The sequence below is a fragment of the Festucalex cinctus genome, chromosome 11 (genome assembly GCF_051991245.1).
Source record: "Festucalex cinctus isolate MCC-2025b chromosome 11, RoL_Fcin_1.0, whole genome shotgun sequence".
NCBI classification, from domain to species: Eukaryota; Metazoa; Chordata; class Actinopteri; order Syngnathiformes; family Syngnathidae; genus Festucalex; species Festucalex cinctus.
In genome coordinates, this window is record NC_135421.1 from 25,479,940 (window position 1) to 25,493,939 (window position 14,000).

A 14,000-nucleotide genomic window follows, 5' to 3' on the forward strand; every position below is an offset into this window, starting at 1 on the left:
ATCTCAACATTTAGGGCCTGATTTACTAAGATAACAAAAAGTGGACGCTAAATTGAATGTTCACGTTAACAGATTGCGCCTGCTGTTGGTGGCCGTGTCGGCAAATGTGCAAAAGTGCTGGTGACCGTCATATAGGCAGCAGTGACGGGAAATTTGGCAGAGCATGAAAAGTATAAAATGAAGTCTAATTAAAATCAAGGTGAAGTGATTTTGTGGCGCTGGAATCGAGATTGTCTGATCTGTCTCGGTGATTTTTCCTGTAAGACTCAATCGTGGATGCGAGTAAATCAGCTTCCACATCTTGTTTTCGTGCAACATCAACTTTGCACCCATTTTTGCGCGCACCAATCTTGAGTAAATCAGGCCCTTGAGAGCGACATGACGCTGCAAGACGACACAGAACAACAGATCAACGTTTGAATGGTACTGAACCTGGTGGGATGGGGACAACTTCATGTCATAGTTGAGCACATTGGGCTCCACTGAGAAGCGACAACGGGCCTTCTTAAAACTCTCCTGAGACTCGGACTTTGGGACCTTGCCCTCGTCTTTTCTTTTTCTCCGCCTGTTGCTTCGCTCTTTAGCACTTTTGGAGCTCAGCTTGGAGGTTTCCGAGGAGCTCTCCGTGCCACCGGCGTGGTCGCTGACCTCACCGTGCTCTCCAGACGCCACCGCTGCGGCCTGGAGAAATGTCAGATTTTCAAACGGCGCGTTTGACATCAGTTTGGAAAAGCAATTTCATCTCGAGTAACACAATAACGGATCTTTGTTATTGGATTATATGTTATGACATTTAGCATGAACAGATTGATGGCCTTTAACAAGACGACAAGACAACACAGTAGAAATGGGAACAGTCTTAACAGGCGTACTTTCGATGAAAATTGTTTACTTTAGTTTCACCAAAAAAAAAAAAGAAAAAAAAAAAAAGTGGCATCTTGATTATCATGGGCGCACAAAGCTTGGTGAGCGCATGATTATGCTGCCCGAAATTTTTTGTCGACATCTGCTAATTAGCCTCTTATTTAATTTATTTAATACAGACGCCGCATGAAAGATTTTGCCATTGACCTCGGTAACCCGGTTCGATCTCTCTCTCTCTCTCTCTCTCTCTCTCTCTCTCTCTCTCTCTCTCTCTCTCTCTCTCTCTCTCTCTCTCCCTCTCTCTTCCTCCGCATCTCATTCAACAAGTGGCTGAAAGTGCATCAGCGATATTTTACTGAAGTGTGCTGAAAAGTCCAATTTCGACTCGCAACAAAATAAAGATAAAGTACCGTATTTTCCGCACTATAAGGTGCACCTTCAATGAATGACATATTTTAAAACTTTTTCCATATAAAGTCGCTAAAGTAGAGGCTGGGGTTAGGTTATGCATCCATTAGATGGTGCTGCGCTAAAGGGAATGTCAACAAAACAGTCAGATAGGTCAGTCAAACTTTATGAATAGATTACAAACCAGCTTTCTGACAACTCCATTCACCTCCAAAATGAATAAACAGCTGTTTTATTATTTTCTCTGAGGTAAAGTATTAGTATTAGCTAGCGATCCAAGATGGCGGGATCTTCGTCACCGATCGTGCAGGGTCACCGATAGCGTCTTGACAGCAGACCTGTTGCGGCTCAATATTGAGCCATATATAAGGCGCATGGTCAGCTTTTGAAAAAATTGAAGGCACTTATGTGCGCCTTATACTGCGGAAAATACGGTAATAGCTCATAACTAGACAAACTCATAAATTGGGGCAATTGTTAGTCAAGGCACCACTGCATTTTTTACAACTCTTTTGTAATTCCTCACTCCCAACACTGGACCCACCTGAGAATCTTCTTGCTGTCGTTTGAGTTGCTCCAACATGGCCTGAAACTCCTCCTCCTTCTCCTGAGCCTCCTTAATGGTGGCCTGGCTCTGCTCCTCGTACGCCATCGCCACCACAGCCAAGATCAGGTTAATTAGGTAGAAGGAGCCAAGGAATATAACCAGCACAAAGAACACCATGTAGGGCTTTCCAGAGGCGCGTAATGTCTACGAGGAGCAAACAAATGACTAATGTCATATTAGGCAATTTACGATGAATTATAGGTAAATTGTCATTTTGCCAATGCCACGAGAATTACAGTTACTGGTGCTTTTGAGACCTGAGACTTTTGAGCAGAAAAAAAACAAAACAAAATAAAATACAGTACATACAAACAGCATTATTAATGTGTGAGCTTGCTGACAGCGTGGACATTTTTGGCTGATGTCAGCATTTAATTTAAATGACATGGTGGACCTTCACTTAGCTGACTGTACTGTTTAATGAATACATTGCATAATAATTTGCCAGTATTATCTCAATTATAATTGGCAAAAATCAGCCGAATTTATTGCCAATTATTACTATTTTTTTTAAGATATATATATATATATATATATATATATATATATATATATATATATATATATATATATATATATATATTTTATTTTTTTTTTACACATTAACACAACATAAGTCATAGATAATGATGTTCAAACACCCCTATAATGGCAGAATTTTTATCTCCGTTGTGAAATTAAACAAAACAAGCATTGACTCGTTTTTATTCATTCTGGTTAAGACACACCTGCGCATCATGTCGAGCTTTGTTTGAGCAACATCTTCGAAATGTATTTTTCAAATAGTGTAACGTGAGAGGGCTTTGACAGAGGACAACCTGTGCTGTTGTTGTATTTAAACAAACAGAAAGAGCAAATACTGCTCATCCATTAACCTATGAACCATAAACATTAAAATGAAGCAATAAGTTCTTCATTTGAGCAATCAACCTTCTCTGTGAGAGGCTTTGGAAATCATTGCCAAATGAAATCAAATTATTTTAGATATAAAATCCTTCACCCAAAAGGTTAAGCGTTGGCTTGGATCAAAAACAGAGCTGCTCTGAAAAGGGCTCGATGTATTTAATATATACTTGGACTCTTTGTGCAGTCACATCAATCTTATATAAAATTGCAGTGTCCCAATCAAAATTAGATTAAATCAAATGTTTTGTTGTCATAGTCAGATATTACATTTTACCTGCTGGTATAGGTTTTCCCAAAAATCCTGAGTCATGAGTCTAAAGAGAGAAAGGAAGGCCCATCCAAATGAGTCAAAACTGGTGTAACCATAGTCTGGGTTCTTTCCCACTTTGATGCATGAAAACCCTTCCGGACACTGCCTGCATCAAAAGACAAGAAAAAGGAAAAACAGCACTCTATCATATTGCTCTTCGAAAAAAAAATAGAATATCAACCCAAGCGTCATGATTTAATGCTTCAATTCAATTCATTGTGATGCTCCTTCGGGTGTGACTTTGAGATCAACTTACCCAGCCTCACTGCCGTTTCCGCAAAGCAATGGATCCCGTTTGCCTGACAGGTAATAGTAATTTCCTGGGAGAGACAATAATTGCAGCTTACAAGTAGAGTGGTTGCAGTGCAAGACGCTTTTGATAAATAATTAATGTTTATGTCACACATTGTTATTGTTGGTAACCATAGTTTGTCATGATCTATCTATAAAGAGGACAAAACACTGGGTCAAATCCAATAGCTGCTACCTGCGGCTAAGCTAGCTAGATTCTAGGTTAGCCAACCTGTACCTATACAATGTCCAATACAATATTCACATCCACATAACAGAGTTCATATGTGTGTTTTTAATCTAGTACAGGGGTGTCCAAACTACGGCCCGGGGGCCATTTGCTGGCCCGCCGTCCATGTTTCAGTGGCCCGCGACATATGCTAAAAATGGCATTTGACTCAGTTCAAATAAAATAAACAAAACAAAAATGTTTGGAGATGGTCAAAGTAAGAAGGGAGGGTATCGTTATTTTAGTTAACTAAAACTAATGCAAAAACTACAATTCAGAAAACAATATTGTTATGAAATAAAATAAAAAAGGCTTTAAAATGCTTTTTTAAAAAAAGAAAAGTAACTGAAACTACATTTTAACTAAAACTAACTATAATTAAGAGTAAACGTCCTTCGTTTTAGTCTTTGGTAAGTAATTTAATGCATGAGCCTTTGGGGATGATTTTAAATGTGATTTTTAGTCAATTTATTTTGATATAAACCGGAATAATGACGTTTGAAAGTATGTCACACAGAAGTGACGTCATCTAGCAGCAGCCAATAGAAAAGCACCAAAAGATGACGTTGCTCCCATGGTGTTTTTTTTTTTTTAATATTGCACACAAGTAATACACAAAAAATAATAATACTAATACTGTAACTAACAAACTAAACTCAAAACTAAGCATTTTTTTAAAAACTAAACAAATAAAAACTAACACAACCACCCTGAAAATTAATAAAAACTAACTCAAATGAAAAATTCCAAAACTATAATAACACTACTGCCATTTTACAAATAAATTGGTTTATATACTGTTGCATTTTTTTTTTTTAAGTATGCTAAAGCACAAATAAATTATTTGTACAATTTTTAGGACTAAACACAATTTCTGTTCATAACATTATGTGGCCCTTGTGTCCTTCTGATTTTCTGGATGTGGCCCTCAAATGAAAACGTTTGGACACCTGATCGAGTAGAATGATTGAAAGAGTAGCTTCAAATACTCACGATCATCAAGTGAGTATTCAGTCCAGTTGAAAGTCTCTTCCTGGGTACTGTTGTCCATGCCGTACATGTAGGTCTCATTAAGGAATGTGCCATTGATGGCAGAATTATTGTGTACCGGCATGAACACACACTTTTGCTTTAAATGGCCCATGAACAGTTGCAACCCTATGAGGGCGAAGACGCTCAAGCAGAAGACAGTGAGGATCATCACATCAGAAAGCTTCTTTACTGACTGGAACAGCGCACCGACGATGGTCTTCAATCCTACCAAATGCAGTGACGTTGTTAGATCATGTCAGCTAGCAAAATGTGCATTCTAGTGTAAACAGTGGCAGTAAACATATCATGCAGGTAAGTGAATGTATATTGCCTTCACAGCTTACCTGGGATCACTGAAATTGCCTTTAAAGCTCTCAGGACTCTGAATGTGCGCAGAGCTGAGAAACTGCCAAGATTTACAAACTCTGTCACATACCTGCCGGGGAACTTAGAATTAAAAACTGAGAAAGAACGAGCAGAACAACATGCAATCAGTATGAAAAGCCCCGTAAAGTATGTAAAAAGAAACACCACAGAGAAAGGGTGTTAACAGCTCTGCCAAATTTGAATTATTAAAAAGAATGCCAAGTATGAAAAGCCTTTTTCCTCCTTTCTCTCTGTGACGCACACTCAGAGCTGACAATGAGGCGCTCTTAACTCATTGACTCCCAGCCATTTTCACAGAAGAAATCCCGTTCGCTCCCGGTTGTTTTACTGGATTTTGACTGATTTTGCAAGGCCCACAGAATATTGTGTTCTACTGCTATAAAAGCATGGAACCTATCAAAAGAAAGATTAAAGTCTCTTCTTTCATCAGGAAAAAAAAAAAGTATGTTTCTATCTGTTTCCGTTTTGCGGTAATTAGCGGTAATTTTTTTTCTCCATAGCCCTGGTTGATCTCCTTTGCTCTGCTGCCACCTGCTGGCCGTTTGTGTAATAACTACCATTTCTGCAACCGTTCTTTGCAGTTGAGAGGCTGCATCAAAGCCTTCTGTATGCTCTAGCATTAAAAAAAACAACAACAAAAAAACGTATAAATAAGTCTTTGGGACACTTAAAAAACATATTTATACGTTATTGGGAGTAAATGAGTTAAGTGGCCATCCCATCCCGAAGCTCCAATCCACACGTTGGCTGTAAAGTCAGCCTTAAAAAAAAAATAAAATAAAATAAAAAAATAAAAAAAATGCCCCTCTTAATTTTGTCTTTCTCTGCATGCCATGCCCGCACTCATCAACAACGAGGCGCTCTAAAGGGGCCACGCCTCCCAGAACTTGAGTCTATACGCTGGCTGTCAAGTCGGACTTTCAAAACAAAATGTCCTGGCTTTTCCATCTTCCTCTGCGAGATGCGCGCACACTCATGGTCAACTACGAGGCACTCTAAAAATGCTGGGGCTTAGATGCACTGTACGTACATACATACTTACGCCATGACAATGACAGAGAAGTCCAGCCAGTTCCATGGATCTCTAAGAAAGGTGAACTTCCCTATGCAAAACCCTCGGGCTAAAATTTTAACGAGGGATTCAAACGTGTAGATTGCAGTAAATGTGTATCTGTTGGAAACAAAGAAGGTTTCATCTCAAGTTTATCAGCACTTTCCAACATTAGATTAAATGTGTGACCAGGGAAACGACATACTCGACAATTTTTGCCCAGTCAGGCGGCCGGTTCAGCGTCATAAATACACAGTTGGTGATGATCGTGCACATGATCACCAAGCTGAACAATTTGCAAACAGGCGTTAAGGAAAAGCACGTCATAGAATCAACACTCAAGCTACACTCACACAATCTACCATAGAAATATAGGCAAGTTAGTATTATCAAAAGGATATGAATGGACCAAAATCCAAATAGATATTCTTCTAAGGGGGTTGAAGGGGCTCAGGAGGTACAAGGCGGGAGCAGCGTTGAACCGGAAGATGAAATTTCCTTTGTTTATTACTATAAACGTCTGGGAAACAAAAGACAGTCGACCAATCATATCAGCACTTTGCAGCTAATTTACGAGCACTCGGCGCTGTGGTTCACTGAACAGACTCAACAAATCGCTAATCACATTTTGGAGACTGCTGATTCATGTCTCGTTTTTACTGGTCTTCTTGTCAAGGCACATCGGTCCTGACTACTACTTTCCTCCAGCCAAAACCAGAATTAAGTATGTTGTTTGAACAAACCTACCTTCTGATTACTGTAGAAGGGATCCAGGTCTTCCACCGGTGTGGAGACCATTCCTTTGGGGACCTCCCCGTACACCAGGGGGACGGACTTTCCCGCCTCCAAGTCGCTACTGGGCTTGGGTTCATCCTCGTCGCTGCGCTTCCTCTTCTCTCCCTTTGGCTTTTTGGCGTTCTCCTCGGCGATCCGCTTCTCGATGGCGGCGAGGGAATCGCGACTAAAGCGGCGGAAGCTTCCTGGTCCTGGCGGTACAAGTAGCTGCGCCATCTTTTCATCCTGTACCTTCAGAGCGCACAGCTAGCCTCCCGCAAGAAAAAGGCCTGGAACGGAAAGTGTTGTTTCTTTAAAACAGAAGAACTTTACATTTTGTTTTAACCCAGTTGATTTTCATCTCCTTCAATTCTGATAATGATAGGCCGACTGATAGGCACATTTTATACACAAGGCAACTCAATGTGCTTCACAAAAGCAAAGGCAACACCTAGAAGCAGCCAAAGCAGAGAAAACAAAAGTAGCTTACAAAAATTACTAAAAGAACATACACTGACAACGTTAAAATACATCAAAAAGAAAAAAAAAACTAAAGAAATCGAGAATTTACACTTGGGGCTGACTTCATTTCTGTTGACAACTTATTTTCGTGCAGCATAACTGCTAAATGCAGCTTCACCATGTTTACATTAAACTCTGGGTCAAAGTCTGCAGATCTCAGAGTGCTATGAGTTTATAATCAATCAGCAGTTCTTTAATGTATGCAAGACCCAAACCATTCTGTCATTTGTGGACCAGTAGCAGCATTTTGAAATATCCTATACAGCTGATTGATACATACTATATATGCATTATATACAAAATGTTTGGGATACTGTGCTTACCGGTGAAATTTTTAGGCCTACAGGTGAACACAATTCCCAACAGGTGTTTTATCCATCAAAACTTCCAAGCAAAAACTTTCTGATTTCTGGGGTGTGGCTAAATAGGAGACCAGTGACACACTTGGGCATTGGGCATGGGTCTGCCTTCCTACGCCATCTATTGCTGCATTCGAGGATGGTCGGAAGTCGCACTTTTCCGAGTTCAAACCCGGAAGTGTGTACGGGAACACCCCCTTGAAGACTTGCGAAGTCGGAAAAAAAAAAAAAGGACACCGACTTCACCCACGGACTACAAGTGACGTCACTCTACAATGGTGACCCCTTTAGAAACACAGACTGTGAATTTACTTGAGTGTAAAACTAAATAGCTTTCTTCATTCATAAATATTCGACATAACTTCACGTAATCATGTAATCTCCCTGCATGAAATTATACGGTGAACTACTGAACTGTATGGTATGCTTATCAAATAAGATAAAAACAATAAATGAAGTAAAATTGCGAGAAGGTAAGTTTGCTGGAGATTTAAGAACCAAAATAATTTTTTTTTTTTAAATTACCACTGTCCGCCATTTTGGTTTTTTACTTTCACCTCGAACGCTTTCTGGTCGGAACTGGGAAAAACCAATAATAACTTAAGTGCCTTCATTTGTATCAGTGGTTTTTAGCACAATTGTGAGTTATTTCCCTCTTCTTGCTAGTCCCAAGCCTGTTAGCTTCACAAGCTAGCTTGTAGCTATCTCCTCTCATCTTGGCAGGCAAAGCTCTGTAATGACCAAGTGGGATATATTCCAGCCACCAGAGGCATTCATAAATAAATAAGATGGCCAAGCAGATGTAACCGAAATCCTCCCATCAAAACATCCCAAAAAGTGAAATTCAGAGATTGACAAAATAAAGTACTGTGGTACATAGTGCTTTAGCTTGGGTGCCAGTGCAACAGCATGCTAGTAGAATTGAATGTTATTGTTTGTCTTTATGAAATATTCACCAATTTGAAAGAGGAATTAACTAAAATCTGAGAGAAAAAACAACAACTCATGTTCTGTCAAAACAAGTATCCAGAAGAAGTAACCAGAACTGTTTCGCTAGCTCCATGAGTTTGCCTCGCACAGACACGCAGGTAGTATTTTTAAGTAATCATCTGCTTCATAACAAAAAAAAGCAAAATGGCCGTCACAGAAAAGTCACTGCAGGCTTGCCAGTCTCTATTAAGTTGACAACAAACATTCACGTTTTGTGTCACAAACCAACACTGGAGGCCAACACCCTACTGCATGAGTAAAAACTGAGTGCAATCAACTAAAGTGGTCACACCTCTCAACAGCCAACTCACCCGACACGACTCTCATGAGTCTGCCTCACACTTCTCTCTCTTTCTCTCCCCTGTAGCCCATGGCAAATCATGCCCAACTCCAGACATTGTCATATAAATCACCAAAATATAAATCCTCCAGATTTAACTGCAGCTATAAAACTTTAAATCACTCTCTTGCAAACTGACATATATGGAGCCAGCACACTCGAGTTCTCAGTGGCTCAAATTTAGAATAATCTTGCTTTTAGGTGAGTATTTTGTCTGTGCCAAAACAAGAATCCAATTGTTGCTGAATGATAACAAAGACAATATCGGCCCACACCGCTCAAATCTAAGGACAGTTGGGATTTGTTCCTGGTTAATGTCCGTCCAGCCGTCCGTCCATCCATCCATCCATCCATCCATCCGAGTTCCCATGCTGTCCCAGGCCGGCAGCCGCCATGTTGGAGGTCAACACATTGTTTTGTTATGGTGCTTTTTGAGTGTTTGGGTAGCTAACATCAACACTGGTGAATCACTGTGCGGCGTTTGACTACAAAAGTACAGGTGGGAGTGACGAACTGGCTTTTCATCCTTTATCAGCGCCAGTTTTCAATCACTGAGAAAAGATTGCGCTTTTGTCATGAAAAAGACTCACTCAGGCTATAGTTGTCCATACATTGCTGTTTGCTATGAACACTTTATTGAAGGCAAGTTTAAACATCTAGCAATATTAAAAAATGTACAGTGCACATATCAGTTTTAGTTGAGTAGCCTACTATACAGAGATTTATAAAATATTTATCCTATGTTGGATGCCGATCAACTGTTGCGGTGGTGTCATATAAAACGTACATTCGTGTCAGAAATAAAGGATTCTTTAATAACAGAATGACAACTGACTCCTAAAATGCTAAGCGCTAACTAGCCTTGAGGCCAATATTAATTAGGAAAGTACTGTTTTAGCTAGAGTAAGCTAAGTTGTCAACAAAGAATTAGGTTAAAATTTAAGTAGCTGTTTATAATGTTTATACTAGATCCAAAGTTAATCCATACCATACATTTGTTAGCTATCATTTTAGCACAGCGATTGGCTCATTTAACATACGATTTGAACAGATTAGCGTTATACAGGAAAACAAACAAATGAAAAAAATAAGAGTAGATCTACTTGTTTTTCCCCCCGTTTCAAGCCTAACTTATCTTCCCGAAAATACACAACATCAGAACTGTGAACTGTGTAACATGCTAACCACTAGCCCGCTTTTGTGTCTGCTACATTTAGCAAATCTTCTAAATATTCCAAAAGCAAAAACATATCTGATTAGGAACATGTTCAAACACCTCTTAATAAGACAAAAAATAATTGATCAAACCAGAGGCATGATGCCTTCAATTCCTTTATCAGAGGCTATCGTCTTAAGTAGCCATGATCCAGAGAGGGCACATCCAAATTCCGACCAAGGGAGGTAAAATTAGACCTAATTATATCCCCCCACCCCCTCTCAGTGGATAAAATTAAGATTTGACATGACTATGATGGATCGCAGGTGAGACTTCCCTCCCTTAGCAGCATGAAAAAGATTCATCCTCCTAATAGGCTTGACTGCTGTGATGTGTGAGGGAGCCCATTGCTCTATTAAATATGAATGCACTTCAGACTGCAGCGCTCTGCCACTGAGAGCTTTTGCCTTCGGTTTAATAGTGTAATAGTATACTTCCACACTTTGCATCGCGAAGCAAGAAATCAATCACAAACAAAGCTGGTCAATCAAGTGCCCACAGCAGTGGACTGCACATGTGTGACATAATCGCAGCAGCAGAGTGAGAGATGAAAACTTTCAATATGTATTGTAGTGTTTGTCAAAGTGGATAACAACGATATTAACTTGTGACTCATTTAGAAAATGTTTTTTATCTGGATTGTATACTATATTTAACTACTGTGTTTTCATTGGTTGTCCTGTACATTGTATTTTAAGTAATTTGTGTTGTGTATGTTATTGTGGGGCCCTCTCAGAAACAAAGTCAGGAGTTTATCCTTGTAAAAAGGGTCAAAAATCATAAAGTAGATATTTGTTGAAGTTTGTATTATGTTACATACAAACAGCATTTCATGATTAGCTATTTAGCTACATGAGAGAGGCAAAATGTCAGTGAATGTCAACGAAACGGACACCATTTGACAAACGTAATAATAATACAGTTTTGGATCTGCCAGTTGAGTAGTTACCACGTCCGCCTCACAGTACTGAGGACTCGGGTTCGAGTCCGGAAGGCCGGAGTTTGCATGTTCTCCCCGTGCCCGCGTGGGTCTTCTCCGGGTACTCCGGTCTCCTCCCACATTCCAAAGGCATGCATGGCAGGTTAATTGGGCGCTCCGAATTGTCCCTAGGTGTGCTTGTGCGTGTGAATGGTTGTTCGTCTCTGTGTGCCCTGCGATTGGCTGGCAACCAGTCCAGGGTGTCCCCCGCCTACTGCCCAGAGCCAGCTGAGATAGGCGCCAGCACCCCCCGCGACCCTTGTGAGGAGCAAGCGGTTCAGAAAATGGATGGATGGATGGATGGATGGATGGATGGATGGATGGGTCTGCATAATTGTTCACCAACTATGGTCAATTTCATATTCAAGTTAATACTTTTTATTTTTCCGTATGTTGTCTGTTATTTTTACTCATCAGAATAGAATAGAACTTTATTTTATTATTTACTATCTATCAATCTATAATCGAACTTATTATTAACCAATTAGTGTTGAAAATAGCACGAGAAGAAGTCTATTAACTTTTTAGACACTTTATTGTAAAACTCCACCCCTTCCTCACTCCACGGGAGCTGTGCAGTATTATGTCATCTCAAGATTGAAAGACTCCATTTTATTTTTATTTTTTATTTTTACCAAACAATAATGAGGAAAATATGTATGGTAGATACATTTGAGTATGCGTTATTTTAAAAAAATATTTAACTAAATATGCTGTAATGTTATTTGTTAACACAAACAAGATTGTTTTTTGTTTCCCTGAAAAGCAGTGAATTTGGATATACAATTCTGGCCAACAGCGTAGACACGACTACTAATAAATACCCCTGCAAGTGACTTGACAGAGCGGGAAAAGCGTCAATTGAAGCCGTCTGATTACATTTCAAAAGAGCAAAAGCGGGGTCAACCTTGACAGGACGCATGCATCATTCGTCCGCTAGCAACTCATTACACTCCACTTGAGATACGCGCTGACGCTTTGAAGCTTCAAATAGAGCCACTCCGCTTTATCGGCAACTTGTCGGCATCACCGACTTGACCAAGCATTACCGTACGTTCAACAATCATCACAGCGCAATGTACAGAACTTCACCTGACACTTTTCAATTGTTTTAAGCATGTATATATATATATATATATATATATATATATATATATATATATATATATATATATATATATATCACAATGTACTGTATATGCCTTTTTTAAACTTACCCTCTTAAAAATTCCCCCAGCCTGCTAGAATATAAAACATGCAGTGCAAGTGTTGAATATTTAAAACAAATCACTCATTTGACGGGCAAATTGACCCATGAAATGGATGATCAAAATTATTTTGGAGACTGTAGTGAGAAGAAGTAAGGAGAATGTCAGTTACTGAAGACTGTCGCTGTGGCCTGTGTCAACACCGGCAAATTATTGTTGACAAGGAACACACGTCTATTTAATGAGATGAAATTAATGTTAGTGTAGTTTTCGGACCTTCCTGCGAGGTTTGTTTGCACTCGGCAGGGTCTGAAATTGAATGTTAAGAGCAGAGTATACAACAGGAGAGTTACGACGTATCTGCATGGATCAATTGGAAATTATAGTTTGATTCTGTATACACCCACCACCCGATTTATTAGGAACAGCAATACGATCCATTACAATGACGCCTTAACAAGGGATGAGTGATTTTGAAAAGCAATCTAATGAGATTTTTATTTATTTTTATTTTTTTTAAACACTCAATGTTTACAATTATGATCTAATATGCGGTTACTTTTTCAAGGTCAACTTACCGTGTTTTATTTATGATGTTTGTTTGTTTTTCCAACAAACAGTACTAGACTCCATCCATCCATCCATTTTCGGAGCGCAAGGGGTGCTGGAGCCTATCCCAGCTGGCTTCGGGCAGAGTATTAGATTCATTATACATAAAATATTATATCTGGTCTTAGCCTATAGGGGGAAAATGAACCATGAATTAATATGAAAGTTTGTCTTCTTCAATTAGTTTTGTTAACATTTAACATTCACTATGACAACTCCACACTAGGGAACTAGTAGAACGGCTGTCTAGTGCCACTTTTGGCCTACTAGCACAACATGGAATTAAACCTTACAAGTAAACTATCGTGCTGCACTAGAAAAACTACCAGGCCCAGCTAGTGTGTAATCTTATGGTCATGTACTAGTATGCTCTTTGTTTGCCAAGTAAGAGAGTAAGACAGTATACATGCACTAGCATGCTAGTAGAGTGGTCAAATGAAAGCTTGTATGATATCCAGCTTAAGGCCCATCTACTAGTGTGCTTTTTGTCCTCATTAATATGACAATTCAGTTCACAACCAGAGAGCATCTGTCTTAATAGAATTTTTTTTTCTACTACTAGTGCCACTTTTAGCCTACTATTACAAACCTCACAACTGCTCTACTTTAAAAACATGACTAAGCTCAGTAGGCATGCATAGAAAGCTACTAGTATGCTCTTTGTCCTCACTTATAAAATTCAAACGGACTAGTAGAATGGCATTGTCTTACTGGTAATATTTTTTTCCACTACTGTATGACATTTTAGCTCACTTTGGAAAATTACGACAACTACATTACTAATGAGGCAAAACTGTACTAGTTGACATCTGTGTGCTACTAGTACGACTCCGATTTGACACGCTTGATGTTGACTAGTAGAAATTAATAATGTCACTGGTGGCACTAGTGCACAGTTTTGCCTTACTAGTAGAATTT

At 39.3% G+C, this 14,000-nt stretch overlaps 1 protein-coding gene across 1 annotated transcript in view; it reads right to left on the minus strand.

The window, feature by feature from the left end:
* The window catches only part of scn1laa (sodium channel, voltage-gated, type I-like, alpha), a 31,908-nt gene that overhangs the window by 15,991 nt on the left and 1,917 nt on the right, over positions 1–14,000 (minus strand). The window contains exons 2-11 of the mRNA XM_077536551.1: positions 6,833–7,149; positions 6,487–6,605; positions 6,291–6,380; positions 6,077–6,205; positions 4,992–5,083; positions 4,609–4,872; positions 3,352–3,415; positions 3,060–3,201; positions 1,817–2,023; positions 433–681 (exon numbers count right to left, since the gene is read on the minus strand). Of these exons, the coding sequence (XP_077392677.1) occupies positions 433–681; positions 1,817–2,023; positions 3,060–3,201; positions 3,352–3,415; positions 4,609–4,872; positions 4,992–5,083; positions 6,077–6,205; positions 6,291–6,380; positions 6,487–6,605; positions 6,833–7,096 (1,620 nt within the window). The 5' untranslated portion in view covers positions 7,097–7,149. The remainder of the gene's footprint in view (positions 1–432; positions 682–1,816; positions 2,024–3,059; positions 3,202–3,351; positions 3,416–4,608; positions 4,873–4,991; positions 5,084–6,076; positions 6,206–6,290; positions 6,381–6,486; positions 6,606–6,832; positions 7,150–14,000) is intronic.